The sequence below is a fragment of the Euprymna scolopes genome, chromosome 1 (assembly GCF_053919585.1).
Source record: "Euprymna scolopes isolate OS-2025 chromosome 1, ASM5391958v1, whole genome shotgun sequence".
NCBI classification, from domain to species: domain Eukaryota; kingdom Metazoa; phylum Mollusca; class Cephalopoda; order Sepiida; family Sepiolidae; genus Euprymna; species Euprymna scolopes.
The window spans coordinates 171,617,287-171,632,286 of record NC_136482.1 but is presented as its reverse complement, the minus strand read 5'-3'; the positions used below and the strand labels follow the sequence as shown (position 1 = coordinate 171,632,286).

General features: G+C 37.9%; 1 protein-coding gene across 6 annotated transcripts in view; it reads left to right on the top strand.

Annotated features, from left to right (window-relative positions):
• LOC145277521 (calcium/calmodulin-dependent protein kinase kinase 1-like) overlaps positions 1 to 15,000 on the top strand; it is a 659,720-nt gene that overhangs the window by 544,102 nt on the left and 100,618 nt on the right. For all 6 annotated transcript variants that reach the window (XM_080129008.1, XM_080128980.1, XM_080128989.1 and 3 more), the window contains exon 10: positions 2,772 to 2,797. In XM_080129008.1, coding sequence (XP_079985134.1) covers positions 2,772 to 2,797 — 26 coding nt within the window. The remainder of the gene's footprint in view (positions 1 to 2,771; positions 2,798 to 15,000) is intronic.

Sequence of the window (15,000 nt, the reverse complement as noted above, 5' to 3'; positions counted from 1 at the left end):
AACCCCCCACCCATCACTCAAATATTAATTACTAACTCACATTTTTGTATAAAGAAAAGAAAAGAAAAAAAAGAAGAAAAAAAAACATTTAGCGTTTCAACGTTAGCTTTATCCACTGATTGTTGGTCGAGCCCAAGCCATGATTGACGGTAATCCTGAGGATCGGGATCCAATTCTGCAAGAGTACCATTTTTTAAATTTTTTTTAGAGTGGATTGCTGTACTAAGAATATAAGAAACATGCATTTTTTCTTTTTATTAGAATTTTCCATTACACCAAATTGAGCCACAGCAACGCGTGGCAGGGTACAGCTAGTATATATATATATATATATATGAAATTGGTATATTTAGGCAGCATTTTTTCATTCAAGCAACTATTATTAAATGCACCAGAGATACTTTGCTTTATGATTCTTTTTTTTTTTTTTAATTTTTCATATAATCTGTTTTATATCAAAATCAAAAATATTAATAAAAGTTCCATAGTTGTTGCTGTCACGAGCACTTTCGATTCGTCGACGAATCATCTTCAGGTGTTGAAGTAAAAGTGCGGAGGAGCGAAAATGAGAATTAGAAGTGAAAAACTAAAATATACAGTAAATGGCGTTAGGTAATGATAAGTTAAAATATATAGATCGATGAAAAATCGATTAAAATTTCAACACCTGTTTACCCATTTATCTTTTTTATTATCGCTTACGTTTTAATTCATGTTTTGAAACATGACCTAAATCCTGAACCTATGATGTCACCCCATGTCAATAATTATTTTGTTAAGGTAATGTTTTAAGCTCAATTTGTTATTACGTTGATGCAAAAATGTTTTTTGGCATGAAGTTGAACGTCAAAAAAAACAGATTATTTTTGCACCAATTTAATAGTCAATACAAATACGGCAATTCGTAAAATCTCTTACTAAAGAACTCAAGGTTTCAGTTTCAATTTTCAGTCATGTCATCTGATTTATTTGTTGGGATTTTATTTATTTATTTATTTACTTATTTTTTACTATTAATGTTATATTCTACATTTCTAAAAGTAAAGATCTCTGATATTTCAGAATGGGACAAATGTATTTATAATGTTTTTTAAAAAAAATTGTGACTGACCGATGATTAAAATCTCTATTTTTCAATTTTTTTCCAAAATATTTTCTTACGCCCAATAATATTATTGCTATAAATAAAATAATTGAAAAAAAAGTAAAGTTTCTTTTTATGGATGTCACGCACGAACACAGAACCCACAGTATTATTGTTACAAATAAAATGAAGTAAAACTATGTTATGTTTTCAACCGTGTGTGATTAATAAACTAAATAAAAGTCTTGATACAAACGTGCAGGTGTTTGTACATACTCTTTTATTTCTCTGCATCGTCGTTTCTTTTCATCGTCGCTGTGGGAGGTGACGTTTGGTTCATTGGTAAACGACGCAGACTGGCGACCTTGGTGTCAAGTTTGAATCCAATTTATTCTACTAAAAATCACTTTCATTTAGGATGTTGGTAAGTTTCATATGGTCTCTCCTGTAAATACTTCTAATCTTTCTAGATTAGAAAAATATCAGGGAAACCAATGCCAACAAAAATATCTTCGGATTTATACGATATGATTATTGTGATTGCTTCATGAATCGCGGTTTCATGAATTGCTGCGGTTGTTTCAACTATTTAACTAAGACTAATAAAACTTTTCATTCACGAAATACACAAGGAGACGTTCGCTGAGTTTTCTTCAAGGTTTTATTGGAGAGAATTGACAAGGAGAGAGAGAGAGAGACTAACTATTTCCGTCTTAATATACTAATTTACTACCATAAGAAATGAGTGGCGCAACGGTAACAGTCGACACAATTATTAGTTTCTACATCATTTGGACGTGTCTTGTTCGCATGCTTCCAACGGAGAGATTGATTTAAAATCTTTGATTTCTCCCGCTCGAAAACGTGACGTCATTCTCACCGTTCAACTTTGTTTCCTCTACCGTTTCACCTGTTGCCTCCCCCTCCCTCACGTTTCAACTCACATCATTCATCTCTTGATACAATTCAGCTTGCAGATAGATTATCATCCTGACTTGCAATAAAGGTAACCCTTATCAAAGTTCACACTAGATAACATAATCGCTACTTACTTGTGTAGTGCCCCAACTATATAGCATGTATTTTAAACGTGAATACAGACCCCATAATATTGCTGCAAGTGTAGTAAAAAGTATTCACATTTTGTAGATGTCAAGCACGAATGTAGACCCCACAGTATTATTGTTATAAATAAAATAAAATGAAAACATGGTTTCGTTTATATAAATGCTAAGCACGAACGTTATAAATAAAAGTAAAACGTATTTTCTTTTTTATGGAGGTCAATTAATGCAAAATATTCTTTTTTAAAAAATACTTAAGATATCTTATATCTAAATTCGAGATAAATTCTACAATATATTTAGTATCTTAAATAAAATATGTGACTGACAAAAAATCCTTTTTTTTTCTTGCAAGGGATTCACCACTTATAAAGACCCGAAGGCTATTCGAGGATATTTGAATCACGATTGTTATATGTTTCTTATTGAAGCAAAAGAGACGGTTTAAAATGATTGGAAACTTGATTAGTTTACTGCCCAATTGTCTACTTGTACACTCTTTAACCCTTATCCTCGAGTGGGCTCTTGGCCTTGATAAGTGGTGATGCCTTTATAAAAAAAATAAAAATAAAAACTTGTGTATGACGATTTTAATCCAAATTTTTATGCTTTATGTTTTGCAGAGGAAAGAGAAGAATACAGTGGAAAGGTATGTGATTGTAATTTTATTTACACACACACACACACACACACACACACACACACACACACACACAGAATAGATATAGATAAAGAGGGGGTCTTAGAACAGGGGTTTCACAAACTATGACTCACGAGCCAGATCCAGCCCACCAAAATGTTTAATTCAGTCTATGGAGCTCTTATGGAAAACATAAAAATATTCAGGAAAACTTTTTTAAATGGAAATGAGTGAAAACGTTGTTGTTGTTTTTCTTTTTATTTAGAAAATGATTTAAAAAATGAGGTTTTAGAGAACCAGTTTCATTAAAAAGTAAAACTAATTAGCAAAACAGTACAAAACACGTCCAGATCATTCTTCTGTTTAGGGTAGGGGTGGGGGTCGTATAGCTCTACAAAGTCAGCAGTATGCCTTCCCTTCCCTTCCCTTCCCCCCCCCCGTTTGAAAACTTTGGAAACCTCTGTCCTAAAATATTAGAAATTTGTAAACCTCAGTTTCCTCATCAGTGAAGGAAGATGGAAGAACATGTTAAATAAGTTTTTATGAAACTGTGGATGATGAGAAATTTCTTAGATTCTGGAATGGCAAAATGGGAATTGAGTCACTTTAAACAAGATTCAGATTTGAATGTTAAGAGAAAATCCATTTGTGCATCGAAAACAATTGGATGGAAACATAAAAGTCAATAAAGATTTGAATATTGAGCTTCATTTTACTCTGCAATATTGATTCTCATAAAAATGGATATGGAATGAAACAAAAATGAACAAAGAATTTGAACAAGAAAAGCGAGATACGAGGGGCGTGCAATAAGTAATGCCCCTGACCCACTTCCCATAGCAGTAGAGCAACGAAATTTGACACAGTTATTAGTCTTTCTCTACATAGGAACCACCCAGAGTTATACATTTCTCCCATCGTTTGATACAGCTCTGGAGACCGTTTTTGTAGAACACCCCAGGTTGGTCCTCCAACCATGACGTGACTTCAGAAATCAAGGCTGCATCATCTGGGAAACACTGTCCTTTCAAAAACAACTTCCTGGCTGGGAAGAGGTGAAAGTCAGAGGGTGCAAAGTCAGGAGAGTAGGGACGATGGGGGAAAATTTCATAAACACACGCCCCTGTTTCTGATCTGGCAACATGCAAGTTGTGGACCGGAGCGTTGTCCTGCAGGAGGAGGGTACCTTTGCTGATCTTGCTCGGCCTCTTGATTTTGATAGCTTCCCTTAATTTCCTCACAAGTGAATAATAATAAGCTCCTGTAATTGTGGCACCCTTTGCCAGTAAATCTGTCATCACTACTCTGTCCTGGTCCCAGAAGACTGAGCATGACCTTGCCAGCGGAGGGCTGCACCCTTGCCTTCTTTGGAGGTGGTGAGTCCAAGTGCTTCCACTGCATTGACTGGGCTTTGGTCTCTGGATCATAGTGATGGACTCAGGTTTCATCCTGTGTAATCAGTCTTTTGAAAAACTTTGACATCTTCTTGGCATATCTCCAAATTCATCCTCGAGCACTCGACACATTCTCGCTTCTAGAATGGTGTGAGCAACCTGGGAATCCATCTGGCAGACACCTTATGCATATGCAAATGGTCATGAATGATAGTTTCCACAGACCCTGTACTAATCTTGACATCTTGGGCGATTTGGCAAATAGTAATGTGCCGATCTTCCAAAATGGCAGCCTCAACTTGACGGACAGATGCCTCATCAATGACAGAAGGGGGGCGATCAGGTCTGGGAGCTGTTTCCACAGACTTCCAGCCATGTTTGAATTCACGATGCCAGCGTTTTACAAGGTCATATGATGGGGCATTATCACCATAAGTTTCTTTCATTTCATTAAAAGTCTTCTGTGGTGTGCGTCCTTTCAAATACAAAAACCGGATCACTGCTCGACATTCAACAGGCTCCATTTCACACCTGCCTCAGTTCAAACACCTGTAAAACATAGACCACAATTAGTTCAGAGCTGTAATTTGCCACATAACCCGTAGAGATATAAATCATTGCACATGTAAAATTTCAGCTAGATCAGACAACTGGAAGTGGGTTAGGGGCATTATTTATTGCACGGCCCTTGTATATAAAATCTGTCAAATCTGAAAGAAACAGAAACTCCAAACACATATGTTAATATTCATAATAACCCAATAGAATTCCAAAACAACATGGACAATATTTCATGTTGCTCGGACTTTTTTCGATTTTATTCAACATATCATCAGCGTTACACTGATTTCATTGGCAATCCAATGCCTTTTTTTTTTTTTGTAGAATTATTTATCTTTGGCTTTTTTATTTATTTTTTTCTTGAAAAAGCCAAGGTTCTTAAAATAAACTTCAATTTCTAATATCACTTTTTTTTTTGGTGCCAAATTTTTTTCCTTGTAGTGTTATTTTGATGTCTGCCAACAGCCAGTAGTCGTTGGAGAAGGAATGGGTGTAGAAGCAATTCGAAGTGAAATTTATATAGTTTTGTCATTATTGTGATCAATTAGTGAAAAAGCACCTTTTTTTTTATTCCTTTGTAGCTGTTTTGGGGCGAATTTTTCCATTCAAATGTATTTAGTATCCGCTCTTATTTTCTCAAGGTAATCGATAAACACAATATATTTCAAAATACGAAGGCAAAAACCTTGCCTGCTGATGTTTGAATTTTTGGTCACTTTGGACGACTTTCACTTGCTGCTGTCCACTCAGCTAACTGCAAATTTTACCCCAGAATGAAGTGCCGAATCCATGTTTCCTTTCTTGTCAGATATTGATACAAAACTCCTTTTCGTTGCATTCAAGCAGTTACAAACAATGCTCTGAATTGTTGATGTTTTGATGTACTTTTCATTGACTATAAGCAAACGCAGCACCCGCTTTGAATACAGCTTTCTCATTGGTATCTGCAACTGTCCTGTTATTTTATGCAAATTCAATTTTAATCAGCTAAAATGAGTTTGCTGACTTTTTTAATATATTTTTCCGGAACAACTGCCGAATTTGGTCGACCTGAGCATTCAGCATCACGTGTGTCTGTACAAACGCGTTCCATGTCAGTATAGTACCTGTTAACAAGTTATTTCTAATGAAGCAGATAAATAATAAACAAGATGAATTAGCCATTGTTTTACTTGAACAGTATTTTTCTCGCCAGAAAACAATGTTTCTGCCCAACAAAATAAATTTAGATTTTTTTCATTGTTTGGAAAATTTGCAACAATAGCTTCACTTAGCTGTAATTTGTAAACCAATAATCTGAATAGGCTAAAATTTTGGCGAATTTGAAGGTTAATACTTTATAAAAAAAAAAAACATATGGATGTTTTTCTTTTTTTCATTAGTGAAGCTATCTATATATCAAACCTTAAATTTATTGAATAATGCGTTATATTGTAAGCAAACTGATAAATTCCTTCTTGGATGGAAACACAAACGTTTCTGTATAGCTTGCTTGCTGTAAGTATATTTTGTACTATCACTAAGCTCTATTTATATATTGAGTATTGTTGCAGTAAATAATGAAACACATATATACATATAATATACGATTTTATAAGTATATCATGTAGAACGGTATATGCTGAGTATAGTATTATATATATATATATATATATATATATATATATATATATATATATATATATATATATATATATAAGTGAACGTGTGTGTGTGTGTGTGTGCATTTCCCTACACAATAACTTTCAAGCCTACAGACTCGAAATTTGATATACAGGGTACTGAGATTTGGGAAAATCTATGTGATCGGTTTCGGCCAGAAATGTGGCTGTTAAGGGGTCAAAGTTCAACGATTTGACCTTTGAGAACTCTACCAAACTCCTCCGACAATTTTGGGTCTAAACACTTGAAATTTTAGATATAGGTTCATTGGACATGGATCTAACTTAATAACTTGATTTGAGCCCCAAACAATGGATGTTAAGGAGTCATAATAGGGGTCAAAGTTTTTCAAAAATGAAGACTTTTGTTTTTTGTTTTTTTTTGCTCAACGTACATCTCCAAATACCCGGGCAACGCCGGACACCCATGTTAGTATATCTATAAAACTGAAAGTGTCTGTCTGTCTGTGTGTGTGTCTGTCTGTGTGTGTGTCTGTCTGTCTGTGTACATTTCCCTACACTATAACTGTCAATTTCTAGTCTACAGACTCGATATTTGATATACAGGGTATTGAGATTTGAGAACATCTTTGTAATCCGTTTTCCGCTAGAAATTTGGCTGATAAGGGGTCAAAGTTCAACGATTTGACGTTTGAGAACTCTACCAAACTCCTCCGACAATTTTGGGTCTGAACACTTGAAATTTTAGATATATGTTCCTTGGACATGGATTTAACTTAATAACTTGATTTGAGACCCAAACAATAGATGTTAAGGGGTTGTAATAGGGTTCAAAGTTTTAAAAAATTTGACCTCTGTGGTCTCTACCAAATTACTCAGACAATTTCTGGTCCAAATATTTGAAATTTTACATAAAGGGTATTCAGAAATAGGGGAAACTTTTTAATCGGTTTGGGTCGAAAATGTTTAGTTACCAATATATAAATGTATGTATATATGTATGTTTGCATGTCTGCCCAACACTTTCGACAGAGGCGACGTATTTTCTCAACTCTCTTCCTGATCTACATCAATGACCTCCCTAAACACATACTTAAATCATTCGTTGACATCTATGCTGATGACACGACCATCTACGGCAACACATCAAAGGCTGTAAATGACAAAGTTCTCTCTGATTCTCTCTCCTCTGATCTCGAGCACGTGGTTCAGTGGGGGAAGATGTGGCTGGTTACCTTTAATGCATCCAAAACCAAACACTTATCCTTACATCATCAACGCTCTGATCCCCATCTGGCATCAATTGTGATGGATGGCTCTCGTCTGGGTGAGGTCCCGTGTTTTGACAAGCTTCTGGGTTTGACCTTTACTCCTGATCTGAAATGGAACACGTACATCAAGTCTGTTGCCAAGGTCGCTGGAAAGATGGTGGAATCCTTCTACCGCTCCAGAAGATATCTCACTACTGATGCAATTCTCTATCTATATAAAAGCTAAGTACGTCCAAGGATTGAATACTGTTGCCATATCTGGGCAGGAGCTGCTAAAACAGCCTATCCTGCCTTGACAGAGTACAAAATAGACTTTGTGGCTTAGTGGGGGATGCCCTTTTCTCTACCCTGCAACCTCTCTCCCACAGAAGAGACGTTGCGAGCCTATCCTTGTTTTATCGTTATTTCCATGGCAGATGCTCGTCTGAACTCCAATCTCTAGTTCCCCCTCGCCAATCTTTCATGAAAAACACCCGTCTAGCTGAATCCACTGTGAAAAATTTCCCCCACTATATCTGTGCCTAAATCAAAATGCGGATTCCATGAACAGCTTCTCTCTTAGAACTGCACGCCTGTGGAACTCTGTTCCGTCTGCCTGCTTCCCACCGGACTACAACTTGGATGTGTTCAAGTCCAATGTTAACAAATTCCTAATGAACCGCCCCCTTAAGTAAACACTTCATCAAATCTCCACACTAACGTAATGTACTTGCAATAACCCTTATCCCTGAGTGTCTTCCGGGCCTTGATAAGTGGTGATCACTGTGTAAAAAAAAAAAAAAAAAAAGATCAGTACCGTTTTGAAGTTCGACCTTTCAGACGACAAATATCGAAAAATTGGCTAAAAACATTAATATCTTCACCTTAACCTGGGCACTTTTCGACAGAGGGAGGGGTAGCTTTTTTTGCCGATATTTTTTAAAGTCATACTCTCCTTTCGATTGTCTAGCCTTAATATTAAAAAATGTCACTCAAACAAGACCGATGATGAGGGGAGGTTCTGTCATGATTTCTCCATTGCTTATGACTCACTCAGATTGTTCACGAACCCACCCATGTTCCCGATACTGATGGCCAGTATGCAAGTCTCCTAGACCTCTTTCTCACAACTTGCCCTGAACTGTGTTCAGCTTCTGTTCTGTCTCCAATTGGATCTTCCAACCACTCAGTTGTATCAGTTAAGATAAAAATGAAATGTAATAAGTCCCCAGACGTACCTCTCCATCGTACAGTATATCCATACTCTATGGCTGACTGGGATAGCTTCCGCACATTTATATCAGATCTACCTCTGCGTTCCATGTTTAAAAAGGATGTGTCCTCTATAGTATTAGACCTGACCGAATGGTTAATTGTAGGTATAGACCGTTTCATACCCTCGAAAAATTCCAGCAAAAACCTAACAGCCAGCCGTGGTTCTCTCCGGAATGTGCTGCTGCCATTACGCATCAAAATAACTTTTTCCATTGCTTCCAACGTAATAGATGTACTGAGACTAAAGCCGCTTTCAGAACTGCCAGCAACCATTGTGAAAAAGTAATAAAGAACAAAAGAGAGTTGTATGCTCAGTCCGTCAAGTCCAAAGTAGCTTAGCAACGGCTTGGTTCCCACCAGTTTTGGCAAATCGTAAACAGAATCCTGAACAGAAGCGTGTACTCTATCCCAACTCTCATAAATGGACCTGAGGTACTCTCGTCAGTATCAGACAAAGCCAAACTCTTTGCCAAGAACTTTGCAGCTAATTCTAACCTTTGCGACCAAGGCTGCTAACCTCCAATATTTCCTCCTGTATCAGAAAACATGCTACTTGATATACAAATATCTGTACGTGATGTTGCCAAGCTCATCAAAAACCTTGATTTCAGTAAAGCAACCGGCCCTGACGGTATTCCAATTATAGTACTCAAAAAACTTCAACCAGAACTTGCACCCATACTTACAAAACTGTTTAAACGTTGTCTTAAGGAGAATAGTTTCCCATCTCCCTAGAAAATTTCATCAGTATGCCCTGTATTTAAGAATTCAGGTGATCGCTCATCCCCCTCTCAGTACAGGCCAATAAGTCTCCTGAGCGTCATGAGTAAGTTGCTGGAATCTGTGTTAAATAGAGAAGTAATCAACCATCTTAGCAAAAATAACCTTCTTAGTGACACGCAATATGGTTTCCGTTCTGCTAGATTTACAGCAGATGTGCTTACAGATATATCTCATAGGATTAGCGAATCTCCTGATGGAGGCTACATTTCTAGGCTAATTGCTCTTGACATATCAAAGACCTTTGATAGAATATGGCATAAAAGTTTACTTCACAAGATCTCCAGCTACGGTATACCTGGAAATGCCTTCTCAATTATTAAATCTTTCTGATAGGTTCATAAGAGTAGTGGTTGATGGGAAGAAATCAGAAGCTCTTAGTATTAATGCTGGAGTCCCTCAGGGGTCCATCCTGGGCCCAACTCTCTTCCTGATCTATATTAATGATCTTCCAAATCACATCCTTACATCATTTGTAGACATCTATGCTGGTGACACTACTATCTATGGTAGCACATCTAATGACCAAGTTCTCTCTGATTCTCTCTCCTCTGATCTTGAGCAAGTGGTACAATGGGGAAAGAGGTGGATTGTTACTTTTAATGCATCTAAAACCAAGCTTCTATCTTTACATCATCAACGCTTTGATCCCCATCTGGCATAAATTGAAATGAATGGCTCACGTCTTGGGGAGGCCTCATGTTTTGACAAGCTTCTGGGCTTGACCTTTTCTCCTGATCTTAAATGGAACACATACATTAAATCCATTGCCAAGGCCACTGGAAAAATGGTGAGATCTTTCTATCGATCCAGTAGATATCTTACTGCTGATGCAATTCTCTATCTATATAAGAGCCAGGTACGTCCAAGGATGGTGTACTGTTGCCACATCTGGTCAGGAGCTGCTAGAAAGGACTTATCCTGCCTTGATAGAATTAAAAATAGACTTTGTAGCCTCGTAGGGGATGTCCTTTTCTCTTCCCTGCAACCTCTTTCTCACAGAAGAGATGTTGCGAGTTTGTCTCTGCTTTATCGTAATTTTCATGGCAGGTGCTCGTCTGTGCTCCATTCTATGGTCCCCCCTCGCCAAGAAACACCCGTCTAGCAGAAAACACTATCACTAGTTTCCCCCCACTCTTTATCTGTGCTTAAACCTCAGCGTAGATTCCATGAGCAAAGCTTCTTTCTTAGAATTGCACGCCTATGGAATTGTCTTCCGTTTTCCTGCTTTCCAGCTGACTACAATATGGTTGTCTTCAAGTCTAACATAAACAAGTTTTTGATGAGCCGTTCCATATAAGGTAACAAATTTACCGAATCTCCATTACTAAAGGTTACTATATTGTCCAATTTCTACTGTACACTTTTTAACCCTTATCCTCGAGTGGCCTCTTGGCCTTGATAAGTGGTTATGCCTATGAAAAAAAAATGTCATTTCCAGTTTGGCGGTGGTCGTAACAGCATAGACGTCAGGTTTTTTCCCCTCTTTTCCTCCTTTGCAGTACAGGTTCGAGCTTGCTTTCCTACTACCACTTTTTTTTTTTTTTTTGCTCAACATACACATTCAAACACTCGGGCAACGCCGAGCTGAAATGCTAGTATATCTATCAATGTGACCCTGTCTGTGTATGTGTGTCTGTGTACATTTCCATACACAATAACTTTGTCATTTTTAAGTCTACAGACTCGAAATTTGATATACAGCGTACTGAGATTCGGGAAAATCTGTGTAATTCGTTTGTAATTTGGCAATTAAGGAGTTTGAGAACAGCATTGTAATCCGTTTTCCGCTAGAAATTTGGCTGATAAGGGGTCAAAGTTCAACGATTTGACGTTTGAGAACTCTACCAAACTCCTCCGACAATTTTGGGTCTAAACACTTGAAATTTTAGATATTGGTTCCTTGGACATGGATCTAACTTAATAACTTGATTTGAGCCCCAAACAATAGATGTTAAGGGGTCATAATAGGGTTCAAAGTTTTAAAAAATTTGACCTCTGCGGTTTCAACCAAATTACTCGGACACTTTCTGGTCTAAACATTTGAAATTTTACATAAAGGGTATTCAGAAATAGGGCAAACTTTTTAATCTGTTTGGGTCGAAAATGTTTAGTTACCAATATATAAATGTATATATGTATGTTTGCATGTGTGCCTAAAACTTTTGAGAGAAGCGACGGATTTTATGAACATCAGTATCATTTTGAAGTTCGACCTTTCAGACGACAAATATCGAAAAATTGGCTAAAAACAGTAATATCTTCACTTTCTACTAGGCACTTTTCTACAGGGGGGGGTAGCTTTTTTCGTCGATATTTTAAAAAGTCATCCTCTACTTTCTATTGCCTAGCCTTAATTTAAACCTACGTCACTTCTGGTTTGGCGAGTGTCGTAACGACAAGGACGTCAGGTTTTTTTTCCCCCGTTCTTTTCGTCCTTCGTGGTACAGGTTCGAGCCTGCCTTTCTACTACAACTTTTTTTTTTTTTTTTTTTTTGCTCAACATACACATCTAAACACCCGGGCAACGTCGGGCTGAAATGCTACTTTATATATCATCATCATCATCATCGGCGGTCACTCGTGTCCAAGTAAGACTGTCCTCCGTTGTGGCTTCTGTAGGTCCTCAGGTGAGCATAGAGCCCAATCCTAGACCCAATTTTTCTTGTGCAATTTGGGCAGATAAAGGTAGCGGTGGTGGGGTGGGGTGTGGTTGGGTGTGTCTGGTTGATAATCTGTCCTTTCTGTGCTTGCGTTTATCCTCAGCAGCTTGATTTAGGTCACTGCTATAAAGCGCAGCACCTTCGTGGACAGTGCTCCTCCATGCCAACCTGCTCCCAGCCACGTCCTCCCATGTCTCAAGGTCCATGTGAAACCGCTTTAGATTTGCTTTGATGTTGTCCTTATACCTCATCTTTTGGCCACCCTGGGCACGCTTTCCCTCAACAAGCTGAGAGTAGAAAATCTGTTTTGGGAGGCGGAGATCCGGCATTCGGACAACATGACCAGTCCATCTGAGCTGGCGTTGAGTAACAGTAGCGGTGGTAGTAGGAATGTCAGCCTCACTCAGGACGCTGGTGTTGGTGCGTCGGTCCTTCCAACTGATTCTGAGGATTTTTCGGAGGCATCTTTGGTGGTACGTCTCCAGGGTTTTTACATGCCTCCTGTATGTGGTCCAGGTCTCCGATCCATAGAGAAGAGTGGGCAGCAAGACAGCTTTGTATACCATGATTTTGGTCTTTGCCAGAAGGTCACAGTTCTCAAATACTTTCTTCCTTAGCTTTGAGAAAGCCCCACTGGCACAGCTGAGATGGTGTTGTATTTCATCATCTATGTTGACTTTTGATGATAGGATGCTGCCTAGGTATAGGAAGTGGTCCACATTTTCCAGTCTAGCGTTGTCGATGGAGATGTTTGGGGGTGAGACTGGAGTACTGTTTGGTGGTGATTGATGGAGGATTTGTGTCTTTTTTATATTAATTGTTAGTCCTAGCTGTTTGTACGCCCTCGTGAAGGCAACCAGTGTACACTGTAGGTCCTCTTCTGAGAGGGCTACAAGGGCGTTATCGTCTGCATACTGTAGCTCCATAATGGATATCGTGTTCGTTCGACCTTTGGCCCTAAATCTGTTGATGTTAAAAAGTCGCACGTCAGTTCTGTACATAATCCGAACTCCACAGGGAAGATGTTTGTCCGTGAGATGGAGGATAGCAGTAATGAAGATGGAGAACAGGGTTGGGGCAATGACACATCCCTGTTTCACTCCCGTGTCAACCCTGAAGGGCTCTGTTTCATCTCCACTACTACTGAGGACTGTAGCTGACATGTTGTCATGTAGCAGTCTCAGTACCCGAATGTACCTCTCTGGGCATCCAAACCTTGCAAGAACCAGCCAAAGGGCTTGACGGTTCACCGAGTCAAAGGCTTTAGTAAGGTCTATAAAAGCCATGTATAATGGTAAATTTTGCTCCCTGCACTTTTCTTGGAGTTGACGAGAAGTGAAAATCATGTCCATCGTGCCTCTATTTGGTCGAAAGCCACTTTGGGACTCGGGAAGGGTGGTTTCTGCAAGGGATGTAAGCCTGTTGGCCAAAACCCAAGCTAAGGCTTTCCTTGTGGTAGAGAGGAAAGAAATGCCCTGATAGTTCCCATAGTTTGCCTTGTCTCCCTTCTTAAAGATGGAGACAGCTAGGGCATCTCTAAGTTGTGCAGGGATTTTCTCTTGTTTCCATATTTTGAGAAGCAGGCATTGGAGTATATATATATATATATATATATATATATATATATATATATATATATATATATATATATATATATCAACATTTTCTGTCTATGTGTGTCTGGATGTGTACATTTCCCTACCAAACTACTCTGTCAATTTTCAGTCTACAGACTCGAGATTTGACATAAAGGGTATTCAGATTTGTGGGAAATCTGTTTTAATTGGTTTTCGGCCAGAAATTTCGCTGTCAAGGGGTCAAAGTTCAATGATTTAGCCTTTGAAAACTCTACTGAACTCCGCCACCAATTTTTGGTTTAAACACTTGAAATTTTAGATGTACATTACTTGGACATGGATCTAACTTTTTCATTTGATTTGAGTCCAAAACAATAAATGTTAAGGGCTCAAAATTGGGGTCAAAGTTTTAAAAAATTGACCTCTGCGGTCTCTACCAAATTATTCAGCCAAATTTTGGTCTAAACATTTGAAATTTTACATAAAGTGTATTCAGTTATAGAGCAAGCTTTTCAATCGGTTTTTAGCCGAAAATTTGGCTGCCAAGGACGTCAAAGTTCAAAAGATTTGACCTTTTCGGTCTCTAGCAAACTATTCAGCCAATTTGGGGTCTAAACATTTGAAAATTTACATAAAGAGTATTCAGACATGCAGCAAGCTTTTTAATCAGTTTTGGGGCGAAATTGTAGCTGCCAAGAGGTCACAGTTTAAAGAGTTGACCTTTGCAAACTCTACCAAACTTCCCCGCTAATTTTGGTTCTAAACACTTGAAATTTTCGATATAGGTTACCTGGACATGCGTCAAACTTTTTAATATATATATATATATATGCACAGAAAGTCATGAACAGTACATAGGACCCGAGCAAAGCCGGGCTGAATTGCTAGTATATATATATATATATATATATATATATATATATATATATATATATATATATATATATATAGGTACATTTTGCATTTTGTTGCTACTAACTTCTGATTCTGTGTTTTGTCAGTTGATATTTCTTTTTTTCTTTCTTTTCTCAGTTTTCTCAGTGCGTCTGTACTCCATGTAGAAAATCTATTTTGTTGGGAAGAAAGTCCA